At 41.6% G+C, this 21,979-nt stretch overlaps 1 protein-coding gene across 1 annotated transcript; it reads left to right on the forward strand.

Annotated features, from left to right (window-relative positions):
- The first annotated feature begins 1,612 nt into the window (after positions 1-1,612).
- gnptab (N-acetylglucosamine-1-phosphate transferase subunits alpha and beta) lies at positions 1,613-20,753 on the forward strand. Its single transcript, XM_037760699.1, has 21 exons — positions 1,613-1,954; positions 2,779-2,864; positions 3,188-3,307; positions 3,742-3,792; positions 5,335-5,537; positions 6,145-6,209; positions 6,616-6,750; positions 12,548-12,709; positions 12,792-12,971; positions 13,260-13,430; positions 13,552-13,675; positions 13,759-13,965; positions 14,127-15,157; positions 15,234-15,433; positions 15,512-15,731; positions 15,822-15,935; positions 16,045-16,130; positions 16,227-16,325; positions 16,412-16,579; positions 17,359-17,449; positions 19,189-20,753. Exons 1-21 carry the CDS (start codon positions 1,793-1,795, stop codon positions 19,258-19,260), a joined length of 3,747 nt encoding a protein of 1,248 aa, XP_037616627.1. The 5' UTR covers positions 1,613-1,792; the 3' UTR covers positions 19,261-20,753.
- The last annotated feature ends 1,226 nt before the right edge of the window (positions 20,754-21,979 follow it).

The raw sequence follows: 21,979 nt of genomic DNA on the forward strand, positions 1-21,979 counted from the left end.
AATGGGACAGAGCCAGATGTATTGAGGGTGAACCTGGAACATCTGGTGGCTCATGTTCAGAGGTCTTTCAGCTCAAATCTCTGTAGAGAGATTTAATTGTTGATGTGGCAGTTGAAGCTTGCCAGGGCTCGACTTGGCAGCAATCTTAAGAAATTGCTGGTTGAAAAGGCCTTTTCTCTCTGGCTTGGTGGGAATCCTGATTCAGCAGAGAATGAGGCTATACTGCAGCCTGGTCTCAGGAGAGGACGCCATATAGAGAAAAGGACTTTTGGATTGTCTGAGAGGAGTTCGGGAAAACTGTCAAATGACTCACAATAGGATTATGCCTATAGTTCAACCATCCACATCCAAGATCAGGAACTATCATTGACCCGACGCAGATGTTAAAGATCCCCCCACACACACATACAACCACCAGTTATCACTTGACCAAAGTCCTGTACTTATGTCATGTGATGGCACTTGAGCTAGTTCCACTTTTCTTTCCTAGTAGTTTCTTGTTCTCTCTGTTGATTTGGGATGTAAAAGGCTAGTTCTGAGCAGCTGTATTTCTGCTTTTCTGTGGCCAGAAACCAGGGGTGGCTTTAGTCCTTTTGGTGGCCGAGGCAAAATTCGGATTTGGAGCCCCCCCCCTCATGGCGGCAGCGCTCTAGGGTTAGGGTTCAACCCCCCAGAACCCTAACCCTAGCCCATTAAACCACAACAAACATAAGACATAAGACAAAAATTTTAATTTTCAAACAAGTGGTCCCTGATATTGTTGGCTTAAAAGTGTTTAGTCAGTTTCACTGCAATTTGCACTTTTATTAACAAATAATTGCGGTCGGGCAGATGAAAAAGTGTGATAAAGAGAGTTACAGGGGTGAAAAGTGTATTTCTTTCTCTATTTATTTATTTATTTGTTATTTTGTTACCTCAATGCAGAAAATGAGGAAGGGCACCCACCGACTTTTCAAAAAATATATTATTAATTTGTTTTTTTTAGAGGGCAAACCATCACCCCCCAGAAGGTGGCGACCGCCTATAAGGCCTTAAGCCGCTCCTGCCAGAAACAAATGCTTTTGTTACAGAGCACATTTGGTGCACTTTTGATGTTGATTGTAGGACTTACAAAGAGATATGGAGGGATTAGCATTCAACCTGTTGATAAACACTTCTTTTGAAGGTGGCTCCTGTCTCCAGACAATCTCAGATAATGTTTAGGCCATTGTTTTGTTTTATCAGAAGGACTTTTTGCCCTGTAACATAGCAGTGAGAAATCGTAAAGCTGCAGATTTAAAGATAATAATGATAATAACAATGGAGCAAATGACTGTAATGTGAAGTGGTTGCTGACCCACAGAGAATTATAAACTAACTTGGAGCTTTTTATCGTCTTTCAGCTCATTGTTTTGGTTTTATAGCCCAAAACTTTACTGTTTTGATTCACACCACTCTCATTTTCAGTAGTTTTCAATAAAAAAAAAATAGAAAAAGCTAAAGAGACACTAAACACTAAAAAACACTGTACATAAGTCTGAAGGCACCACATCGGAGCCTGAAGGCACCACGTCGGAACCTGAACGCACCACGGATCTTGCTCCTCCCCGCCAGAGGGCGACCGCGAGTCCGAAGTGTTAGAAGCAGCAGCAGCAGCGTCACCGCCGCCAAGGAAGCCGTCAAATGTCTTGTCGTCGCATGGGTTGTCGTCATGCAGTCTGAGTGGTGGTCAGCTGACAGATCCGGGTCTGTCTGTCATGTTTACTTTCTCTGTTTTAGTTTAGTGCGTTAAAACCTGCGTTTCTGTGAATGAATGCAGCGGTATGCGTCGCCCAGGACAACCATGGTAGTCGTCAACTCGGTGCTCAAGCTGTTGCAGCGGCAGACCTACACCTGTCTGTCCCACCGGTACGGGCTCTACCTCTGCTTCGGGGGGATCGTCCTCATGATAGTTTCCGCCTTTCAGTTCGGAGAGGTGAGCTTCTTCTTTTCTTAAACTCCTGCAGCTTTACTGGCTGCTTTGTTGCTGAATTAGCTAATCCTAGTTGCTTGACAGCTGTGTCCTCGTTCTGCTGAACCAGACTCCACTCAAAAAAGTGGTTGTTTAAAGGGGATCTAGCTAGTTTGTAAACATACTTCATCTTTAGTTCATTAATCCAGATGTTTTATGAATCTTTAGGGTGTCCATGCCACTTCGGCATTATTATTAATCACAAAAAAAACCCTCAAATCTCAAATCTCGTCATGAAATGACTCCCAATGGCTTTGCTAACTAAACTGACAGTCCATGCCTTACAGCTGTGTCCTCGTTCTGCTGCACCAGACTCCACTCAAAAAATCGGTTGTTTAAAGGGGATCTAGCTAGTTAGTAAACCTACACATCTTTTATCTCATTAATCCAGATGTTTTATAAATATTTAGGGTGTTCATGCTACTTCGGCTTTATTATTAATCACAAAAAAAACCCTCAAATCTCAAATTTCGTCAAGAAATGACTCCAATTGCTTGCTAAGCTGACAGTCCAACCATGTTGTAAGTTAACCATGTTTTTTTGTGGAAGATTTGTGAATATCATGTCAAGCTTTAAAAGAAGTTTTGATATGTTTTTGTTGTGGTATTCGGCATATTTGTTGAATTGACGAACCGTAACTAAAGATCTCAAAGTCTTGCTGTACAGTGTACCTGTGCAGAAGAGTGAGCAAGTAAACTGACCTGTTTTTTTAGTGTGGTTTGGCGTGGCCTTGGTAACTACTTGTCCTGCAGCATTGCATGATGTTGTGCACCCTTTTTTTCATACAGGTGGTGGTGGAGTGGAGTCGGGACCAGTATCATGTGCTGTTTGACTCCTACAGAGACAATGTGGGTGGGAAATCATTCCAAAGCAGGTGAGCAAAAGACAGTATTTAAGCTCCCAATAAAGGGTGCCTTGACACATCACAACAAAAGAAATACATGCATTATCACTCCTTCATTTAGGCAAGGGTTCAGAAGTCATATCCTATTCACAAATATGAATGCCAACTTTCTGCAAAAGCCTTCTTTGGTGCCACACAGGACTGTTTGCACCCTTCCCTTGAGAGGAATCTGTGTAACCATGCATTAACAAATGCTAATCCAGACTCTTCGGAGGAGGGAAACAGGGTCACGGCTTTGCAGTTTGAGTACTGTCTTGAGTGATATGAGTGGTTCTTTTCTTTTTTTTTTGCAGGCTCTGTCTGCCCATGCCTATTGATGTGGTGTACACATGGGTGAACGGCACAGACGTGGCTCTGCTGAAGGAGCTGAAGACGGTCAAAGAGCAACTGGAGGAGGAACAAAGAGTTCTGAGGTAGCTGTGACTCCACTGTCTGTGCAAATACAGTGTGGCAGTGAAGCTTGATGGTTAGGTAGAATAAATGTAGGTTGTAACCCATTCCGGCAATTAAATATAAACCTTTATTGATCTGCATAAAGTCTTATCCTGCAGTATGTGATCACAGGGTGCAAACACACTCAAGTTTCTATCTGCATACAGTCTGATTTGGCTGCAGCATTATCATTTTCACTCTGATTGGCTTTGTTCAGACATTGACCCAGAGGAAGAGAGAATCAAAGGTTAGAATAACTGAGGAAAAAAGTTCCTGTTTCATTAGTCTCTGAACTTTTCTTTTCTTCTCTCAGGTGTTGGCATGAAAAACATGCTATATAACATGCAGCTATAGTACAGTGTTACTACTCTAGGTTAATGAAAATAACATGATTTCACTGTTTTGTTGCACACAGGGAACGTCTGGGGAAAAATGCAAGCGAGGCAACTGAAGTGCCAAAAGAGAGGTGAGCCTGACGATATGTTGATGGTTTGACAGTCCTCATAGGTCACAAAGCTAGAACAAAAACTTGAGAAGGGGTGGGCTTATATGGTATGGATATGGATCATGGTATATGACATTTTGTATAGAAATTTTGATTAGGACTGCAAAAAAAGCAAATATTTTCATTGTCAATTAATCTGTCGATTATTTTCTCGATTAATCGATCAGTTGTTTGGTCTATAAAAAGAAACCAGAAAATATTCACATTTAAGAAGCTGGAATCCGAGAATTTAGTTTTTTTTCTTTCCTAAAAAATGACTCAAAACGATTAATCGATTATCAAAATAGTTGGCAACTAATCAATTAATCTTTGAGGCTCTAATTTATATATATATATGGACTCAGTTGCCAGTTTATTTTGTCCAATGTATATCCATAAAGGTCAGTTCAACGGCACCACAAACCACATCCTCAAGAAAAAACCATAAACTTGAATCAACACCTCGAAAATCTTCACGAAGGTTGGATCTATTGCAGGACTGTGTACCTAATAAACTGGCAACTGAGGGTACTGTATATATCATGATGTAATTAATTTTCCAGAAAATAAACAGAGAAACTGTTTCTAGATCAAATTGCCATATGAAATGTCTGATTTGCGTTAAATCAGAACTAAATCTCCAACAATAGTCATATGCAAATCCAATATTTCCATACAGAATTCATGTTCACGGATTTACATTGCCCACAAAGGCAAGAGATAAGAAAAGGATAGCTGGGTACACCTATACAACATAATGCAATCCAGCTCTGCCACATATTCTACTTTTATGAAGCTTATAATGGCCAGTTTTTGTTCAAACTTGTTTAAACGTGTCTTTTTAGAGATCATTTGCAGACTCATTGTCCTTTCAAAACTACACGTTGACGGATAATGACGGTTAAAGACACAATGAGGCAGCAGTGTGAGAATTTGATGTTGAAACAGGAAGTTGGGGGGGTTTAAACCACAGGGGGACCTAACTGAAGTGAAACCTGGTGGGATAACCGTTATTTGATGGAGACAAAAGAGGCCTAACATTGTTAAAGATGCTCATTTTCAGTGGGATATGAATCTAAAATTCAATAATTTCTTGCATCCTTTTGTAAAATAAGTTTACGTAGTGGCTTGAAAGACATATCTCATGAGGTGGAAGAGTCCTTTTGATCGACGTTGGTGGCGATGTGAATCTTAAAGCTGACCCACGATGAAGATTCGAGTTCAAGATCAGGATTTCCTGTGTTAAACCACCAGAATGTTAGGCTGACAAAGGGGGCCCTATCTCTCTCGCCTTCTTCCTCCTCTCTTTGGGTCGAGATTAAAAATCCATCTGTGAGTTTTAACCGCAGACACCAAGAGAGACTCAACGTTTCCACAAGGGAGGCTGTTTGCAGAACGTGTGAACTTGACTAATTTCACGCGGACGTATGTTTGAGTGCAAAAACCACAAAGTTAGAAGAGGCGGTTTTCTGAGTGGGAGCACAAGGTGAAGATGCATTAAGTATTATTCTTTTCTGTTTTCAGTGTTAAGCCAGAATGCCTGCTGTCCCACTGCATCATAGCGCCCATGCTGGCACTGGACCCCGCTCTGCCAGCCAACATTACACTCAAAGAGCTGCCGTCGCTCTCCTCCTCCTTCTCCGCTGCCAAAGAGCTGCTGCTGATGACCAAACCCTTCCTCTCGTCCACAACCGTCTCTGTGGTCGTCTTCCACTCGCAGGCTGACGGTAAAACACACACAGAAGAGTTCAGAAACACTTCATTAAAATGAGATTTGCCAGCAACAAATGAGGGGCACACATTTGTCAGGAAAAGGATGCTCCTTAAATGCTTCTCAAGGGAGAGACGTAAAAACACAGAGGGGTGCAATAACTGGACCCAGCAGGCAGATTATCACTGAGATATGAACAATTGTTTACAATGCAAAACATGTTATTTGAAGTGTGATTAATGAGTAACCAGAACATGAGGATGCAGCAGCGGTGGGGATAGAAACCTGTATTACCAGTAAGAGCAGCAGCATCAGTATAGTGAAAGTGAGAGCTAGGGTTGGACGATTTTATTTGATTCTGTCTTACTTGTGTAAATATTCTGATGCCTGTCCATTTATGCATTTAAACACATGATCAGCTGCTTAATACTGAACCCTTGTTGGCATTGTTTAACCATTTTAATGATCTAAAAGGTCCCATACTCACACATAAGCCTTTCTGACATTAAGAAACAGTTTTGTTCTTTTTAAAATCTTAAGACAGGCGTTAGTCTTCTGGACTGATTTGACCTGAAGTTTTAGTTTTACTCATTATTTATTCACTGTTGTTATTTTTTTTACAGCTGATAAAGCCTATACAGATGTGTCTAGAGAAGACCAGAAGTTCTCTGTGTCCAGATGTTACCTGGTGAGTTTATAACTGTTACATTAACTGTTAAATGCACATTGAACTGCATGACTCTCTGTCTGATTTAACATATATCCTCAAATCATAGCAGACCATGATTGTTAAATATCAAAAAGGTATTTTTATGGAGCATTTAAACTAAGGCTGTCTTTGAATAAAGAAATTCTTAGTCGACTAAAACTCATGTGATTTTTGTTGACTGACTGATTAGTTGATTTAATCAACAGATCTGTGAAACTGAGTTTCTCCACAAAGAGTCACACAAAAACACCACTTTAAATCTCGTGTTTACCAGAGTTGTTTCTTGGAAATGAGTCATTCGGCATGACAAAAGGATAAAAGAATGACTAATCGACTAAAGATTTCTAAGGAAAAAGTTTCTCTTTGTTTGTTGCGTGTTTTGCAGACGACAGATAAAGAGGCTCCGGGTCTGATCCGCATGCAGTCTCTGGCCTACCTGAGCGGCTTCCCGGCAACCTATAAAGAAACGGAGCAGCTGAGAGTCAAACTGCCGTCTACCATAACCACTAAGATCAAACAGGTAAAACATATTAATTATTATTATTAATACAGATCGAAACGTTGCCTAAAAAGATAAATAAACTATTTATTTGGGGCCCTTTTTGTGCACCTCAGTTTAGTATTTTTTGTCTTGCACCTGAATATCTTTGTCTGGTTGTGTGCTATTATTATTACTCACTAAATTATTACTTATTACTAGGTATGTCCGATCCGAATCCTTTAGTATCATCCGATCCGATACTTATATTAACCTAAATGTTGATTAAAGATCTGACTAGGGCTGCAATTAAGTATTATTTTCATTGTCGATTATTTTCTCTATTAATCGATTAGTTGTTTGGTCTATTAAATGTTTCACTATAGATACATGTACAGTAGACTCAATTGACTTTTAGCTTTATTTTGTTAACTATATTACTTACTTGATGCAGAGAATTAGAGCAGTATTTCTTTAACTTCATCATACCTGAACTTTGCCACCAGATGTCACTCTCACAGTGCTTAAGGATGTTGCTCACTACAGACATATACTGTATATTTGTGCACAAATTAGGATCTTTTTATACATCACAGCAGCAGCGTAATCTAAGAAAGGGCCAAACACAAATGTCAAATCCTCCTTGGAGCGGAGGTTGCACTGTCCTGCTAAATATGGTCTTTTTCTATTTTAAACAGTTATGTTGTGATGTGGATAAAGGGACTCTGTTTAGCGCGGCGGCTTGTGTATCTAATAATTTTCACTAATCACAAGTCTGCGTTATATTTTGAGAGGGAGGAATGTCACTAACGAGCGCGGATTACTCTGAAATAATCAAAGAAAACAAAACAGCGGAGTGACCCTGTCACACCAGCAGCAGACGGGCAGGACGGCCATGAGTCAACTGTGTGTCCCGTCTTCCCATAATATACTCACATGGCTGATTAGAACTAATGGGTGACGATAACATCTTTAATAACTGCCTTTGTATACTAAAAACAAAACAAAGTGTTTTACAACAGCTTTACATTATCAGTAAAGAAGCATGAATAATGAATTGTCCTAAAGTCTTAAAAACCTCCCTCAACTCTATTTTAGAAGTGAAGCAATTAGTCAATTAGTTGATTAACAGAATAAATTTTTAAGCAAAAAGTCCCCAAATTCACTTGTTCCAGCCTCTCAATTATGAATATTTGCAGATTTTTTTGGTCCTCTAGGAAAGTAAACTGAACATATTTGTATGTTTTGGACTGTAGTTCCATCCAAACAAGGCTTTGGAAGTAGTGGTGGGCTATTTTCACTATTTTCCAACATTTTATAAACCAAACGATGAATTGAGAAAATTATCAGCATATTAATTGAAAATTAAAATATTTTTTTATTGCAGCCCTACTGTATTTAAAACAGTTGTAAATATAGTAATTTGAGCTGCAATGCGTCTTTACACTTTGGCTCTTACATTTACATAAGAACGGGATTATACTACATTATCAAATTATATATTGTTTCAAAGCAATAAAGTTAGGTTTGTTAAGCCAATTATTTAGCGTACGATAAATAAAACACAAATCATGAAAAAGAGTAAATATATATCTATATATATATATAAATATATATATATATAGATATATATATGGAAAAAATGGACTGCATAAAATAATTATTTTAAAAATGAATAAATACTAAAGGTGCAAAGTTATTTTAAAACAGATACATTTCTGGTCACTGGGAATCCTCCATGGGGTTAGTTTATGAATGATCCAATCATCTTATCAAGGTTTTGGAGGTTTCCTTCTATTGCAAGTGCTAATTTATCCACAGAAAGGAGGCTTGATAATCCTTTTAACTACTGTCAGAGAGTTGGTTATTGTATGCTTACCCAAAACACAGCAATTTGTTTGCAATGTTTAGCACAGAAAAAACAAAAATATTCCGTCTTTTTTATCCTCAGTCGCTTCAGTTATACACCAGGAAACATACCCAGCAAGTAAACTATCACATAAGGCACAAAGGAAGATAATAATCAACCAGAGTTAATGAATTGGACTTAGTTGTTTCTTCATCTCAATTCCAGATAGCATTAAAAAAATCTCCAAAACAAACATGCAGCTACTCTGATTATTACAATAATATACTGTGCATAATAATAACTGTATATAATAGACACACATTTACAAGACGCAGCTTCAGGGGAGTCAAACTCTCTTTAACTTTGTGTGTGATGACCTGTAGGTTAACATGTTTGACCTACATATCATCACAGTTGTCCCATCATTCCCTGCATTTGTCTCCAGGTCTGTGGTCTCGGTGCAGCCTGGTTAGGTCATGTGATAATAGCCGGCGGCATTCGGGCTGTAACCTTAGCTGGCGGTGCGGGGGTTAACACTAACAACTGTTTGGAGTGGCGTGGCGCCAGCCTGCATGCTGAAAGGTCACAAGGATTTTACTGACCTTCCCTGCACTCGTGGACACACCCTGTCATCTCTTACATGATTAGTTATGCTTGTCTTTACCTGTGTGGAGTCCAGGATTTCTCTTTTATCAGAGGAACAAGCTGGATTAAAACAGAAGGCTTGTGGTGAGAGATGTGAAGCCAGTCCAGGATGGAAAGTGTGCGTGGCGTTTTAAATCTGGAAGGATTCTGGGCACACGGGCCACCACACAATACACAGGTTGGGTTTCAAGGTGTTTCCTGGTGTTGCCAGGCCGATTCTGTGAAAGAGGGATGATGTGCCTAGTGTGGAGGGAGAGGTTCAGCGCTGAGAGACAGACGGTATTTATAGCTGGTGTTAGACCGAGCGCTATGGTGATGAAAGCTGCCGCACAACCCCGATCATCTGCCCTCCACTGTTTGTGTACAGGCCCGCTGATGTGTTTGTGTTAGCGTGTGTTTTTATCTGTCTGCGGCTGACCACATGGTGTCTCATCTCCTCCATGAAGCAAGAAGGTTTTTATTTCTCATACAGGATGTGCAGTGCCAGGCTAGAAGCTGTGCTAAAAAGTAGGGCTGCAACTAAATAGTGATTATATTCATTGTTGACTAATCTGTTGATTATTTTCTCGATTAATCGATTAGTTGTTTCCTTTATAAAATGGTGAAAAATGTCGCTCCAAAGCCCAAAATGACATCCTCAAATGTCTTGTTTTGTCCACAACTCAAAGATATTTAGTTTATTGTCATAGAGGAGTAAAGAAACCAGAAAATATTCACATTTAAGCAGCTGGAATCAGAGAATTTAAACTTTCTTTCTTAAAAAAATTACTCAAACTGATTAATCGATTATCAAAATAGTTGGTGATTAATTTAATAGTTGACAACTAATTGATAAAAAGATTAATCGTTGCAGCTCTACTAAAAAGACTAGAGTGCAATAAAGAACAATAATTAGAAAAAGAAGTATAAAGGATAACAATGCAAAGGTAAAAAATGATAAAATATGTAACATATAATGCTAAAGTGTTTGTGTAGGTGGGTTGTGCATTTTTTCCAGGTTATAAAAAGGCACATATGTCACAGTCTGAATGCAAACGTACTGGAAAAATGTGTGCATGCTTGAGTGCAAATATGTAAATATGGAGGGCGTCAGCTAACCTCTGACAGAGAGGATTAAATGAGCTGTGAAACCACTGTGCATTTAACAATTTAATTTGTTTAAAAAGGGCTACAACTAGCGATAATTTTCATTATAAATTAATCTGCTGATTATTTTTAGTCAATAATATATCTCAGAAAATAGTGAAGAATGCCAGTTAAGTTGCCCAAGATGATGTCTTCAAAGAAATAGTTTTCTCTCGGACAGGCGATGCAGGATGACGCAGCTTCAGCTCAGATGTCGCCGTCTATTGTTCTGCCTCGCCGCCACGACATCTCAATCCACCTGCTTAAATAGATCACTCACCACAAGGTTAATTGTTTTACTCGGTGTCAACGCAATTCTTTCTAGACTAATTACATATTCTGTTGCCTCTGCGGTGACATAGAGGCCACAGTGATGAGTTTATATATCGAGACTAAAACTGTGTTACACTTTAATAAACATGTTAATACTGTGGTGAGGAATAACTTTAGCTGAATTCAAATTAAAGGAAATTGGAAGAATAAGGAATTACTTTGTGGGCCAGATGCAAAAATAAACATGTTGGAGTCTAATGATGATCATCATGCAGTTTTAGACCTTTGATTTAGACAATAAAATGTCAGAAAATGGTGAAAACTGACGATTACAATGTCCAAGAGTTGAGGGTAAACCGTCCAAAAACCTAAAGATATTCACTTTAGTGATAAGGCACAAAACAAAGCAGCAAATCCTCTCATTTGAGAAGCTAGAACCAGAAAGCATTTGGCATATTTTCACTGATAAATGATTAATCGATTGAATATCGAAAAATCATATGGCAATTGTAGTATCAGTCAAAATAATCACAATTAGACATCTTTTCAAAATCGTTAAGCTCTACTAGTAAATACTGTGTTTGTATAAAATAGTTTACACTTGCTTACAGTCAGGCGTGTGCCAGTGTTAGGCCACCACGTGTGTGTGTGTTAGAGCATTATCAGGACTATAAAGAGAGCTATAATACAGACGGCAATGTGATCCGGGGCTTTCTGTCTCCTCAGTTCTCCCAGTTGGGTTTATAAGACGCAGCTAATCCTCCTCACCTAAAAACAGGAGCGGAGAAAAACAAAAGGAGTCGAGGTCATGGGAGATGTTTGGGTTCAGTGTGGGGTGATGGAGTGAGACGGGGTGAGTCATTTTCCTGGAAAGCTTAAGAGTTTAAGAGACGAGAGGCAAGACAGATTGTTTGAAGTAGGTAACTCCCAGAGTCCTCCGATGCCTCGCATAGCTGTCCTGAGATCAGACAGAGAGCCATCCCCATGTGACCCCCATGGAGACGATGACATCACAGAACTTTCCGAACTCTAACCTCTTTAAAACACACAAACACACACACACACTTGTCGTTGTGACTGCAGCAGCCAGCGAATGTCTCTGCACCAGCATCATCGCTGCTTTGATTTTGTAGCTGCGGGGTCAGAGATGACCCCGTCAGGCTTGTCGTTTCCATTCCCAGACTTCCAGAAATGTTCCTGTCCCCAGGATAGACTGATGAAGGTCAACTCGGGTCACTGGTTAACAATAACGGCCAGCGTCAGCCGTGGTTGCGTCTCATCCTCCTGCTTCTTCTTCTGCCCCGTTTTCACGCCTCATGTGGACGCACACACGCCGCTAATTGCGCTCAGCGTCTCCTCTCCACAGGAGAGCCCGTGTGTAATGCAGGCTTCCACTCAGCCCTTTCAGCCCGAGCCCTCCATGAGTTGCATCGGAGAACACTGCGACACAAGCAACGGCAGCGAGGGCTCTGGTATGGCTCGTCTCCATGACATGACAGGCCAGACATGGACGGCATAGCGCTGCAACACGTTACTCTACAGTATTGTTGTTATTGTTATTGTCATTATCGTTATTGGAAAAAAAAACATTTTCCAAAAGGTTTTGTATGTTTTATGCATGTTTGTAATCCTGAGGGGTTAAAGAAAAAAGAATATTTCAATCCCAAAATTGAGAATCGAATGCCTACAAGACGAACAATAATAGATTATTGAGGTCCAGCTCTACATCTTAGTTTAACATGCATTAACACAAAGTTCAGCTGAGGCTGATGGGGATGTCATTATTGAATTGGCCTGATGATGGCGCCATATGAAAAGCCAGGGGATCACCAAAATGATTGGAATTGATCCTCCTGGGGCCTTGATTGTGTAACCAAATTTCACAGCAATCCATCCAACTGTTGTCAAATGGTGAATTAACGCCTTACTGTTTTATTTGTTCCTCAGTTTGAGTTGTACTCGGAGGCCAGCATCGCCCTGCTCCACCTGAACACTCCGCAGGACTTCACTGATCTCACCCAGCAGGCTAAAAAGAACCTGACCCTGGATGGGAAAGAGTTAACCATCAGCCCGGGCTACTTGTTCTGGGACCTCACCGCCATCTCACAGGTCCGACTGCTCCTCCACTGAAACTCTGTTAACTGCTCATCATGAGATACAAGCTAAATATGTATTGTTTTCTTCTCTCCAGTCCAAACAGGATGAAGATGTGTCAGCCAGCCGGTTCGAGGACAACGAGGAGCTGCGCTACTCGCTGCGCTCTGTGGAGAGACACGCCCCCTGGGTGCGACACATCTTCATCGTCACTAACGGGCAGATTCCCTCCTGGCTCAACCTGGATAACCCCAGAGTTACAGTTGTCACACATCAGGTAAAACTTAAGCCTCGGCCTCCCACACTGCACATCACTCTTAAACAGGGATGGGTGGTCCTCTTATCATTACTGACTCCTAACCCTGTGTAACGTCTTAAAAACCAAATAGAAAAATACCAAAACAATTACAGAAAACCTGACCTGAACATTCAGCAAACTAATTTCCTGAAGTCTCTTTTCAAGGCACTTATACGTATCACAGAAACTATGCTTTGTGTCGGTTGGAAATTACATGTTAAGTTTATTATTATATGAATGTAAATGTGTTTTTTCTTTGACTTCCAGGATACTTTCCTCAACAACAGCCACCTTCCCACCTTCAGCTCCCCGGCCATAGAGACCCACATGCACCGCATCCCAGGGCTCTCCCAGAAGTTCATTTACCTCAACGACGATGTGATGTTTGGCAAAGACGTCTGGCCGGATGACTTCTACAGCCACTCCAAAGGACAGAAGGTGTGAAGAAAATATAACATAGTGCTCACCGAGGAGTGTGCAGACTGTTTCATGCAAGGAGAGTTAAATTGAGATTGCTTTTCTCTGACTACAAACTGGCCTTTACATCTTTTCCCTGCAGGTGTATCTCACCTGGCCTGTTCCCAACTGCGCTGAGGGCTGCCCAGGATCTTGGATCAAAGACGGCTACTGTGACAAAGCCTGCAACAACTCCGCTTGTGACTGGGACGGAGGAGACTGCCTCGGTAAACAGATCAACACTATCATGTACAAATAAGCTCATTTGTTTCATTCATGTCTTAATACGTTGTTCCTTTTTCTCTGACAGGTGCGGCGGGGAACAGTCGGTTTGTGGCTGGGGTCGGCGGTGGCGGCGCCGGTGGAGGTGGTGGACAGGTGTGGCAGTTTGCAGGAGGTCTCGGGGGGACGTCGTACTGTAATCAAGGCTGCGCCAACTCTTGGCTGGCTGACAAGTTCTGTGACCAGGCCTGCAACGTTCTCTCCTGTGGGTATGACGTGGGAGACTGTGGCCAAGGTGAGTTCAATGAAAATGCATACTATGCTGATATTTTCTAGCCACATTTGCTTTACAATAATAATAAATAAAGGTATAATAAAGGGAAGTAGTAACACATTTTTGTGTTGGTCTTATCCTGGGATTTGTTATTGGCCTTATCCTATTCATTCCTGTTGCAGAGCACTTTGGCGAGCTGCACCATGTGACCCTGCTGAGGGATCAGAGCCTCTACACCCTCCCACTAGGTGAAACCAGACCGTATTTCAGCTTCGACAGGCTGGCCCGCAGAGTCTCCGAGGCCCACGTGAGCGACAACCCGGCTCTTCGCCACACCTCCGTCGCCAACAAGTGGAAGACCATTCACCTGCTGCTCCACCCGGGCCACAACGCCACCCAGATCCAGTACAATCTCACTTTCCAGAAAGAGGACGACACGGAGTTCGTAATGAGCTTCAGCGTAGCCGTCGACACCCGAGAGGTGCCTCAGGCTAACGTGTCCCAGGCTGCGAGCAAAGACGCCAGCCAAGAGCCAAAGCCGACCCCGACTCTAGAGCCGCCGGTCCCGTTCTCGGATGTCCCCGAGGACAAACAGGGTCCTAAGATCCAGAAGAGGCCGCCTGGTGAACCTCAGGTTGTCGTAGAGGTGCCGGCGCTGAATGTGTCGCTTCTACCAGCTGCTGTGCAGAGCGAGCTGCAGAAGCTGGAGGAGAAGCTTCTGATCGGTGACATCACTATGAAGGGTTATAACCTCACAAAGGCTGAGCTTCTGAAACCTTACGAGACGCTGGCTCAAAAGCAGCACGACATCGATTCACGAGCAGCTGATGAGGGTGCAGAAAAGGTCCATAAGCCCTATAAAGACCTGGAGGGAGAGCAGTTGGAGGGGAAACCACCCGTGGAAGATAAAGCAAAAGATATTCAGAAAAATCAAAACTCAAAAGAAGAAAAGTCCAGGAAAGACGCGCCTGTAACTCCTCTTATCCCAGTCCATATTGATGATAAGCTTGAGAAAGTAACTCCCAAACATGATCTGAAAGCTGCGATCGAGAGGCCCATGACTTCCAAACTGCTAAGCAGCATTTCCAAAGCTAAGAGTGCAGAGAGTCAGGCAGGAGGAGCTCCAGTCGGGAGGAAACTCCAACACTTCATCTCCGCAGACAGAGGCTTCCTGCCGTGGGAGAGGAGGAAATACTTCCAGGAACTTCTCGAGGTAAGTAGGGCGTAATTCCACTTTTCTAGTCAAAACAATTTAATTTCTTTGAATATTAATCTCTTTGACTCTACAGGAAGAGGAGCGTCTGCAGAGAGAGTTGTCGTACGAGGCCGACGGCGGCGCCACCAGCCGAAGGCTGCAGGACACTTTTGCCGACTCGCTGCGCTACGTCAACAGGCTGCTCAACGGCCAGTTTGGATTCACGTCCCGCAAAGTCCCCGCGCACATGCCTCACATGATCGACCGCCTCATCATGCAGGAGCTGCAGGACACGTGAGTGAGATTCTTTGTTTGTGATGTTCATGAAGAGGCGACGACGTCTTAAAAACTGCTCCGCGCTCTTTTCTTCAGATTCCCAGAGGAGTTCGACAAGACGTCAGCCCATCGCGTTCGTCACTCGGAGGACATGCAGTTCGCCTTTTCCTACTTCTACTTCTTGATGAGCGCTCAGCAGCAGCTCAACGTGTCTGAGGTGTTTGACGAAATCGACACGGACCACTCGGGCATCCTGTCCGACCGAGAGATTCGAACTCTGGCCACAAGGATCCACGAGCTGCCACTCAGCCTCCAGGTCCGTCCTGGCTTCGATATAGCTTCTTTCCCTAAAACAACTCTGTGGTACTTACTACAAGTGTGTAATATTTCTTTGTTTCATCTCTAGGACCTGACCGGCCTGGAGCAGATGTTGATAAACTGCTCTAAGACTCTCCCGACTAACCTGACCCAGCTCCACCTGGTGAACCCAACTCAAGAGGCCTACTATGACCCCAGCATGGTGAGCCATACTAGAAGCAAACCACTTTGAAAAAGAGAAAACCTCAAATTTACACCTTTCTTGCTGAATTATTTGACTGTTCTGAGGCAGTACTGTTTTCAATCCACAGCCTCCCGTCACAAAAGGCCTCGTCCTCTACTGCAAACCCATCACAGAGCGCATCCAGAAAGCCTTCAGAGACCAGAATAAGTACAAGTGAGCTCTTTAAGTACCATTATTCAGTCTGAAAATGTATTCAAAAAATCTGATGTGCTCCCTGCTTAGCTTCACTGTTGCTGCTCTGTTGGACAGGTTTGAGATCATGGGGGAGGAGGAGATCGCTTTCAAGATGGTGCGGACTAATGTGTCCCATGTGGTCGGCCAGTTAGATGACATTAGGAAGAATCCCAGGTGAGAAAGACTCTCCCTCTATGTGGTGCAACCATACTGGCTCTTAAACTGTACCAACATCTGTATTTTCATTAATCCTCCAACAGGAAGTTCATATGTCTGAATGACAACATCGACCACAGCCATAAGGACGCTGCCACGGTGAAAGCTGTGCTGAGAGACTTCTATGAGTCCATGTTCCCGCTGCCGTCCCAGTTTGAACTGCCCAGAGAGTATCGCAACCGGTTCCTGCATATGGACGAGCTCCAGGAATGGTAGGATGTCAAGTTTAGAGACTATTTTAAATCAGCTGGACATTGAAAGAGTTTTAGTTAAGTTGCTAGTGAGGCTGCAACTATTATTAGCCACGATAGCGATGTATTGTGTCTCAGTTAAGTAAATCCAAGTTTATATATATATATATATATATAAACCAAAATTAAATAGTTTTAATCAATATGGAGATGCTTGCTTACCCAAATTAAAATAAATAAATACATTTTGAGAGGGAGGCGGTAATTTATCAACCTCTTTTTTTCCCCCAGACAGCCAGAGTTAAGGCTTTGTGGCTGTCACCGCATGGGGCCGAGCGTTGCCAGGTTGGAGCGGTGGGAATCCTTCGGGGGCTTTAGAGGGTTTTTGTCAGGGATCCTGCTCCTGTACTCGGGGAGGGGGGGGGGGGGGGGGCTTCAGCTGGAGAATGTCGGCTTCGCATAGAGGCTTTAAAATTAGACCGAGCCGCTTCAGATCAGTCGCTAGCTGTAAGATACTTCTAAGATCATCACACAGCTGAGCCTCCCGTCTCCTCCCCACCTCGCCTTCTGTCTTTGAGTTAGTAAAGTAAAAGGCAGATGGCGTTGGATGATGTCACCTTGTCACCCTGTTGCCCCGCTGCCCTCTGCATACTGTACTGCATACATATGTTTCCTTCATGTTACATCACAGCGCAGTGAGACGTGCAAAAATTTTGTTTCTACGTCTGGTGTTGGACGGTAATGAAAGTTCTGTTTCTTTTTATTTAAAACTAACTGAAACGTGTTTTTTTCTTTCGCAGGCGAGTGTATCGGGACAAGCTGAAGTTCTGGACGCACTGTGTCCTCGTGACGCTCGTCATCTTCACCATCATGTCCTTCTTTGCCGAGCAGGTTAGTGTGTCCACCTCGGACCACACACAGAGTTTTATTTACACGTTCAGATAAAAGACATTCGCTCACACATCTCTCCGTTTCCATGATTCACACTTGAGCTATGATTCAGGCTTTCGCTACCAAAGTTCCACTCGGAGCTGCAGCCGTCTCATGTGTCGTGCTAGTATGAGCGTCCGAGCCAGAGCCTGACTTTACAGAAATGAAAGACGCCCAGCTTTCCTCTTAGTAACGCGAGACTTGTTTGTCTTTTCGAATTGGATCAGACAGTACTTGTGTTTGCTTCAGCCTTCTTTGTTGCCAGATAAGTGGGATTTCTATTTGAAAGAACATCCAAAGAACATTATAGCAAAGAATTTAAAAATCAGGATAGTGTTCTTGGACAACTTTCCTGTTAAATTCTTCCAATTTGGTATTTGAAAGATTAAAACAAATACCAGGAAGTGTTTAACAAATACTACTCGGCCACGGTTTGACATTGAGCTGCTCTGAGGCGCTTCCTTAATCCAAAGGTTTCCAGTTTCTCCTCAGCGAACCTATAGAAAGGTTAATAGTTGCGGTGACCTTAGGAGAATTTCCCCCACAGCAACCCGTGGGACCAGTGATCCCAGTTAGGAATGTGTCCAACAGAGCCTGGCTGTCCTGCTATCCCAGTTATTAAGACGTAGACATTTGAGTCAGCTTTGTACGGTTTAGATTAGAGAGATCAAAAGTGATTTTACTCTGCTGCCCTACATCTAAGATTATCTTTCTGCTTTATTGGGTTACAGAAGGTCCGAGGGGAATTTGGTGTCAAAGTCCTTTTTAAGTAACCAAGACTTATTTCAGAACATCGATACCACTTATATCTGTACGTAAATATGAAGCGACAGTCAACAGATGGTTAACTTAGCATAAAGACTGGCAACAAGGGGAAACTGCTAGCCTAGCTCTGTCTGAAGGGACCTAAATCTGCCTACCAGCACCTCTAAAGCTCACTAATTGACATGTTATACCCATAGACTGTAGATAAGAAGTGGGCGTAGTCACTGTGAGGTCACCCATTGGTTTGTGGACTATGGTTTTGATGCCTCCAGTTCATCATTTTGACCTTGTTGTTTTTTTGGAACCAGAAGTGACACGAGAGGGTGGAGATATTTTTAGGCGACCGAAATGTTACAATTAACTTGAAATTCATGAACTGAAAACGCACTGTGAAAGGGTTAAAGTTCTAAGACGAAAACACGGACAACTCTCAGACCGGACAACGCCGTGGTAGCAACCTGTCAATCACAAGGTAGCCACGCCCTAAAACATCCCCTGCTTTATGGTCTATGTGACTCTAAATGAGGACCATAATTTACTAAATGAACATCATGCTGTATTGAAGAAGACTTGAAACTAGCGATTGAGATCATAAACTCATGTTTACAATGTTTACTGAGGTAATAAATCAAGTGAGAAGTAGGCTCATTTTCTCATAGACTTCTATACAATCAGACTTCTTCAGAGGAATCGCCCCCTGTTGGCTGTTAGAAAGAATGAAAGTTTAAGGCACTTCAGCATTGACTGACCTAAACTCTCTGCCAGAAAGCAAATAAGCCAAGTGGTGAACTTAGTCATAGCTTCAAGTGTCAACATCCCCACCCTTCTATATCACCGTCATCCTCTTGCTGACACAACACAAAGCTTTTTTTGTCTTCCCTTAGTTGCATGATGTCTCTAATTACGCCATTTCCTCTCCTTCCCTCTGCCTGCAGCTGATTCTGCTGAAGCGAAAGCTGTTCCCCCGACGCAGAGTGAACAGGGACAGCAACCCTGAGCGGGTGTGAAAGAAAAGGAAGTCTTCCCTCTCCTCTTCTTTCTGCACTTCAACAACCTCCGCGTCCACCCCCACCCTCTCTCTCCTGCTCCGTAGAGAGGGTTCAGACCGGGTTGACTGGGGTGGAAACAGGAATCCGAAGTCCTCCGTGCTTGTGTTGCATCAGCGCCGACGGACGGAGGATAGAGACTTCATGAGATGGCGATGAAACATTTTGAAGAAGATGATGGATGGGGCTGGCCGCTGAAAGGAACGGCAGCCACAAAGAAGAAGCTTGTAATTCTTCTTTTCCTCCGCTGGGGGCGTCTGAGACTTTTGTACAACTCACAAACTTAAGTACACAAACAAACACTCCCTCCACACTGCACCACCCTCCTCTTGTCACTGATTCATGTGCTGTTAAAGTGTGAAACGTTTGACAGCAGCTGGTGAGGACTCGGTGTGTGTGTTTGTGCAGCAATGCAAGTTTACCATAGAATCCACAAACTGTTGCGTTTAAAGCTCAAACAATTAGCGGATTAATCGATCGGTAACTATTTCGATAATCAATTAATCGTTTGAGTCAAGGAAAAATGCCAAACGTTTTCTCTGTTTTATATCATGGTACTATAAGTTGATTATCTTTGGGTTTTGGACTCTTGGTCAAACAAAAAAAGACATCTACCTTGGGTGTTGGAAAATTGTGATGCGTATTTTCACAATTTTATAAATTAAAAAAAAATATTATTAATTGAATAAGATTGTCGCCAGTTAATTAAAAAAAGACGGTACATGCAGCCCTGGTTGTGTTTGGCTTTTATCGCTATGGCTTCATTTTAAAGAAATGAAGAAAAAAGCTTAAACATATAGGATGAATAAAATGTGTTGGCTGTTAAAAAACTATGAAAACTTGAAGTGCCTTCGTTGTTCATTCCCGCTTGTTTGAACATTTTTGTTTCTCTCCTTTTTGTTTTTTTTACATTTCTTCTTATAAATGTTGATCACATCACACCCTAATCTAGTGATTTACAGTGAGAATGAATGGGATATAGGATAATAATGATTCTTAATGTGGTACAAATATAACTGATTGTTGGAGCTACATGTAAGTGATGCTACAGCTATCATAGCCACCTGTATGTGTGTCCCTGTGGGACTCGACGGGCTCGCTACTGTCTGAAATTCAGACCCCCTCAGCATGTTCTGTAACTTATTTTGATTGTATTATTGTGGCTGTGAGCTCGGTGATCTGATGCATCTGAATGTAAACATCAAAAAATGCTCGTCAACTACTCCAAACTTTTTTTCCTCTGAATGTCAGTTTTACAAAGTTCTTTAATATAATGACAGAAAAGGAAGTGACTGCTTGATGCAGTCAGCATTTTACAATAAAAGTCACTTGATGTGTTGCGGTATGATTTCAGCAGGCGAGGCGATGAGTCACACATCTGGAAAATGGGATTTCCTCAGATTGCATCAGTTCAATAACTCCTCTGACTGAAATAAAATGTGGTTTGGTTCAGTTATCTTGCTGTTTTTGTCATGTTTGTCAATGTAGTACTTTATTTACTATTATATTTACTCAATTACTGTACTTACAGTAAGTACAATTTTGAGGTACTTTACATGAGTTTTTTCCATTCTGTGCTACTTCATACTTTAATTAACTAGAGTTAAAATGATTAATCAATTAGTTGTCAACTATTAAATTAATCGTCAACTATTTTGATAATCGGTTTGAGTAATTTTTTAAGAAATAAAAGAAAACAAAATCTCTGATTCCAGCTCCTTAATTGTGAATATTTTCTGGTTTCTTTGCTCCTCTATGACACGAAACTGAATATCTTTGAGTTGTGGACAAAACAAGACATTTAATGACGTCATATTGGGCTTCAGGAAACACTGATTTGACATTTTTCACAATTTTTAGACATTTTATAGACCAAACAACTAATCGATTAATTGAGAAAGTAATCAACAATGAAAATAATCATTAGTTGCAGCCCTATAATTAACAAAGGCATGATATTTAACTCCAAGTCAAGGTTGCATGCACACCAAGCCTTAATTATAGTGTTTATTTTACTATATTTTGTTTGATCATTATCTCTTTTATTCTATTTTATTAAAATTTCATTATTTTAATACAATCTGCTTATTTTGTGTAATTTTATAATTTGTATTCATTTTTGTATTGTTATTTGTATTTCCTTGTATTTTATTTATCTTTTATTATTTTAAATACCCATCTTTTATTGCTTTCTTATTCAATGAACTTTTATATTGGTTGTTTTGGTGTGCATTAGTCTCTAAATCCATTTTTAACATTCTACATTTTTGTCAATCGTCTGTACAGCACTTTCAAATTACATTTGACTTGTTTGAAAGGTGCTGTATAAATAAAGATTGATTGATTGATTAATTAGAAACACCTGCACAGCTCCTTGCCTCCCTGATATGTCAGTGCAACCATAGCAATTAGGCTAACAGCAATTAACTGCATCCTTTCCCATAAATTCCCTTATGCATTTCTAACAGGAAGTGCAGAGAAAACGTTCATTACTCACTTTTCTGGACTGCACACCAACAAAATTCAGCAACTGTAGTCCCAAAGCTAAGCTATCTTAGGTTATTTTTCTCTACCTGCTGCTAATACTCTCTTAATTGACAATAATTAGAACTGCCTGTGACATCATCACCTTAGCTGCACATGATTGGTGGAACAAATGTCAATCAATAAAACAACCAAT

Source organism: Sebastes umbrosus, chromosome 23 (assembly GCF_015220745.1).
Source record: "Sebastes umbrosus isolate fSebUmb1 chromosome 23, fSebUmb1.pri, whole genome shotgun sequence".
Lineage (NCBI taxonomy): Eukaryota > Metazoa > Chordata > Actinopteri > Perciformes > Sebastidae > Sebastes > Sebastes umbrosus.

Excerpts from the sequence above, each read along its gene's own strand:
- gnptab (XM_037760699.1), top strand. The coding sequence starts at position 1,793 with ATGCAGCGGTATGCGTCGCCCAGGACAACCATGGTAGTCGTCAACTCG. Across the intron at positions 3,308-3,741 it reads GAGGAACAAAGAGTTCTGAG|GGAACGTCTGGGGAAAAATG; the intron begins GTAGCTGTGACT and ends TGTTGCACACAG. Across the intron at positions 6,751-12,547 it reads TAACCACTAAGATCAAACAG|TTTGAGTTGTACTCGGAGGC; the intron begins GTAAAACATATT and ends TTTGTTCCTCAG.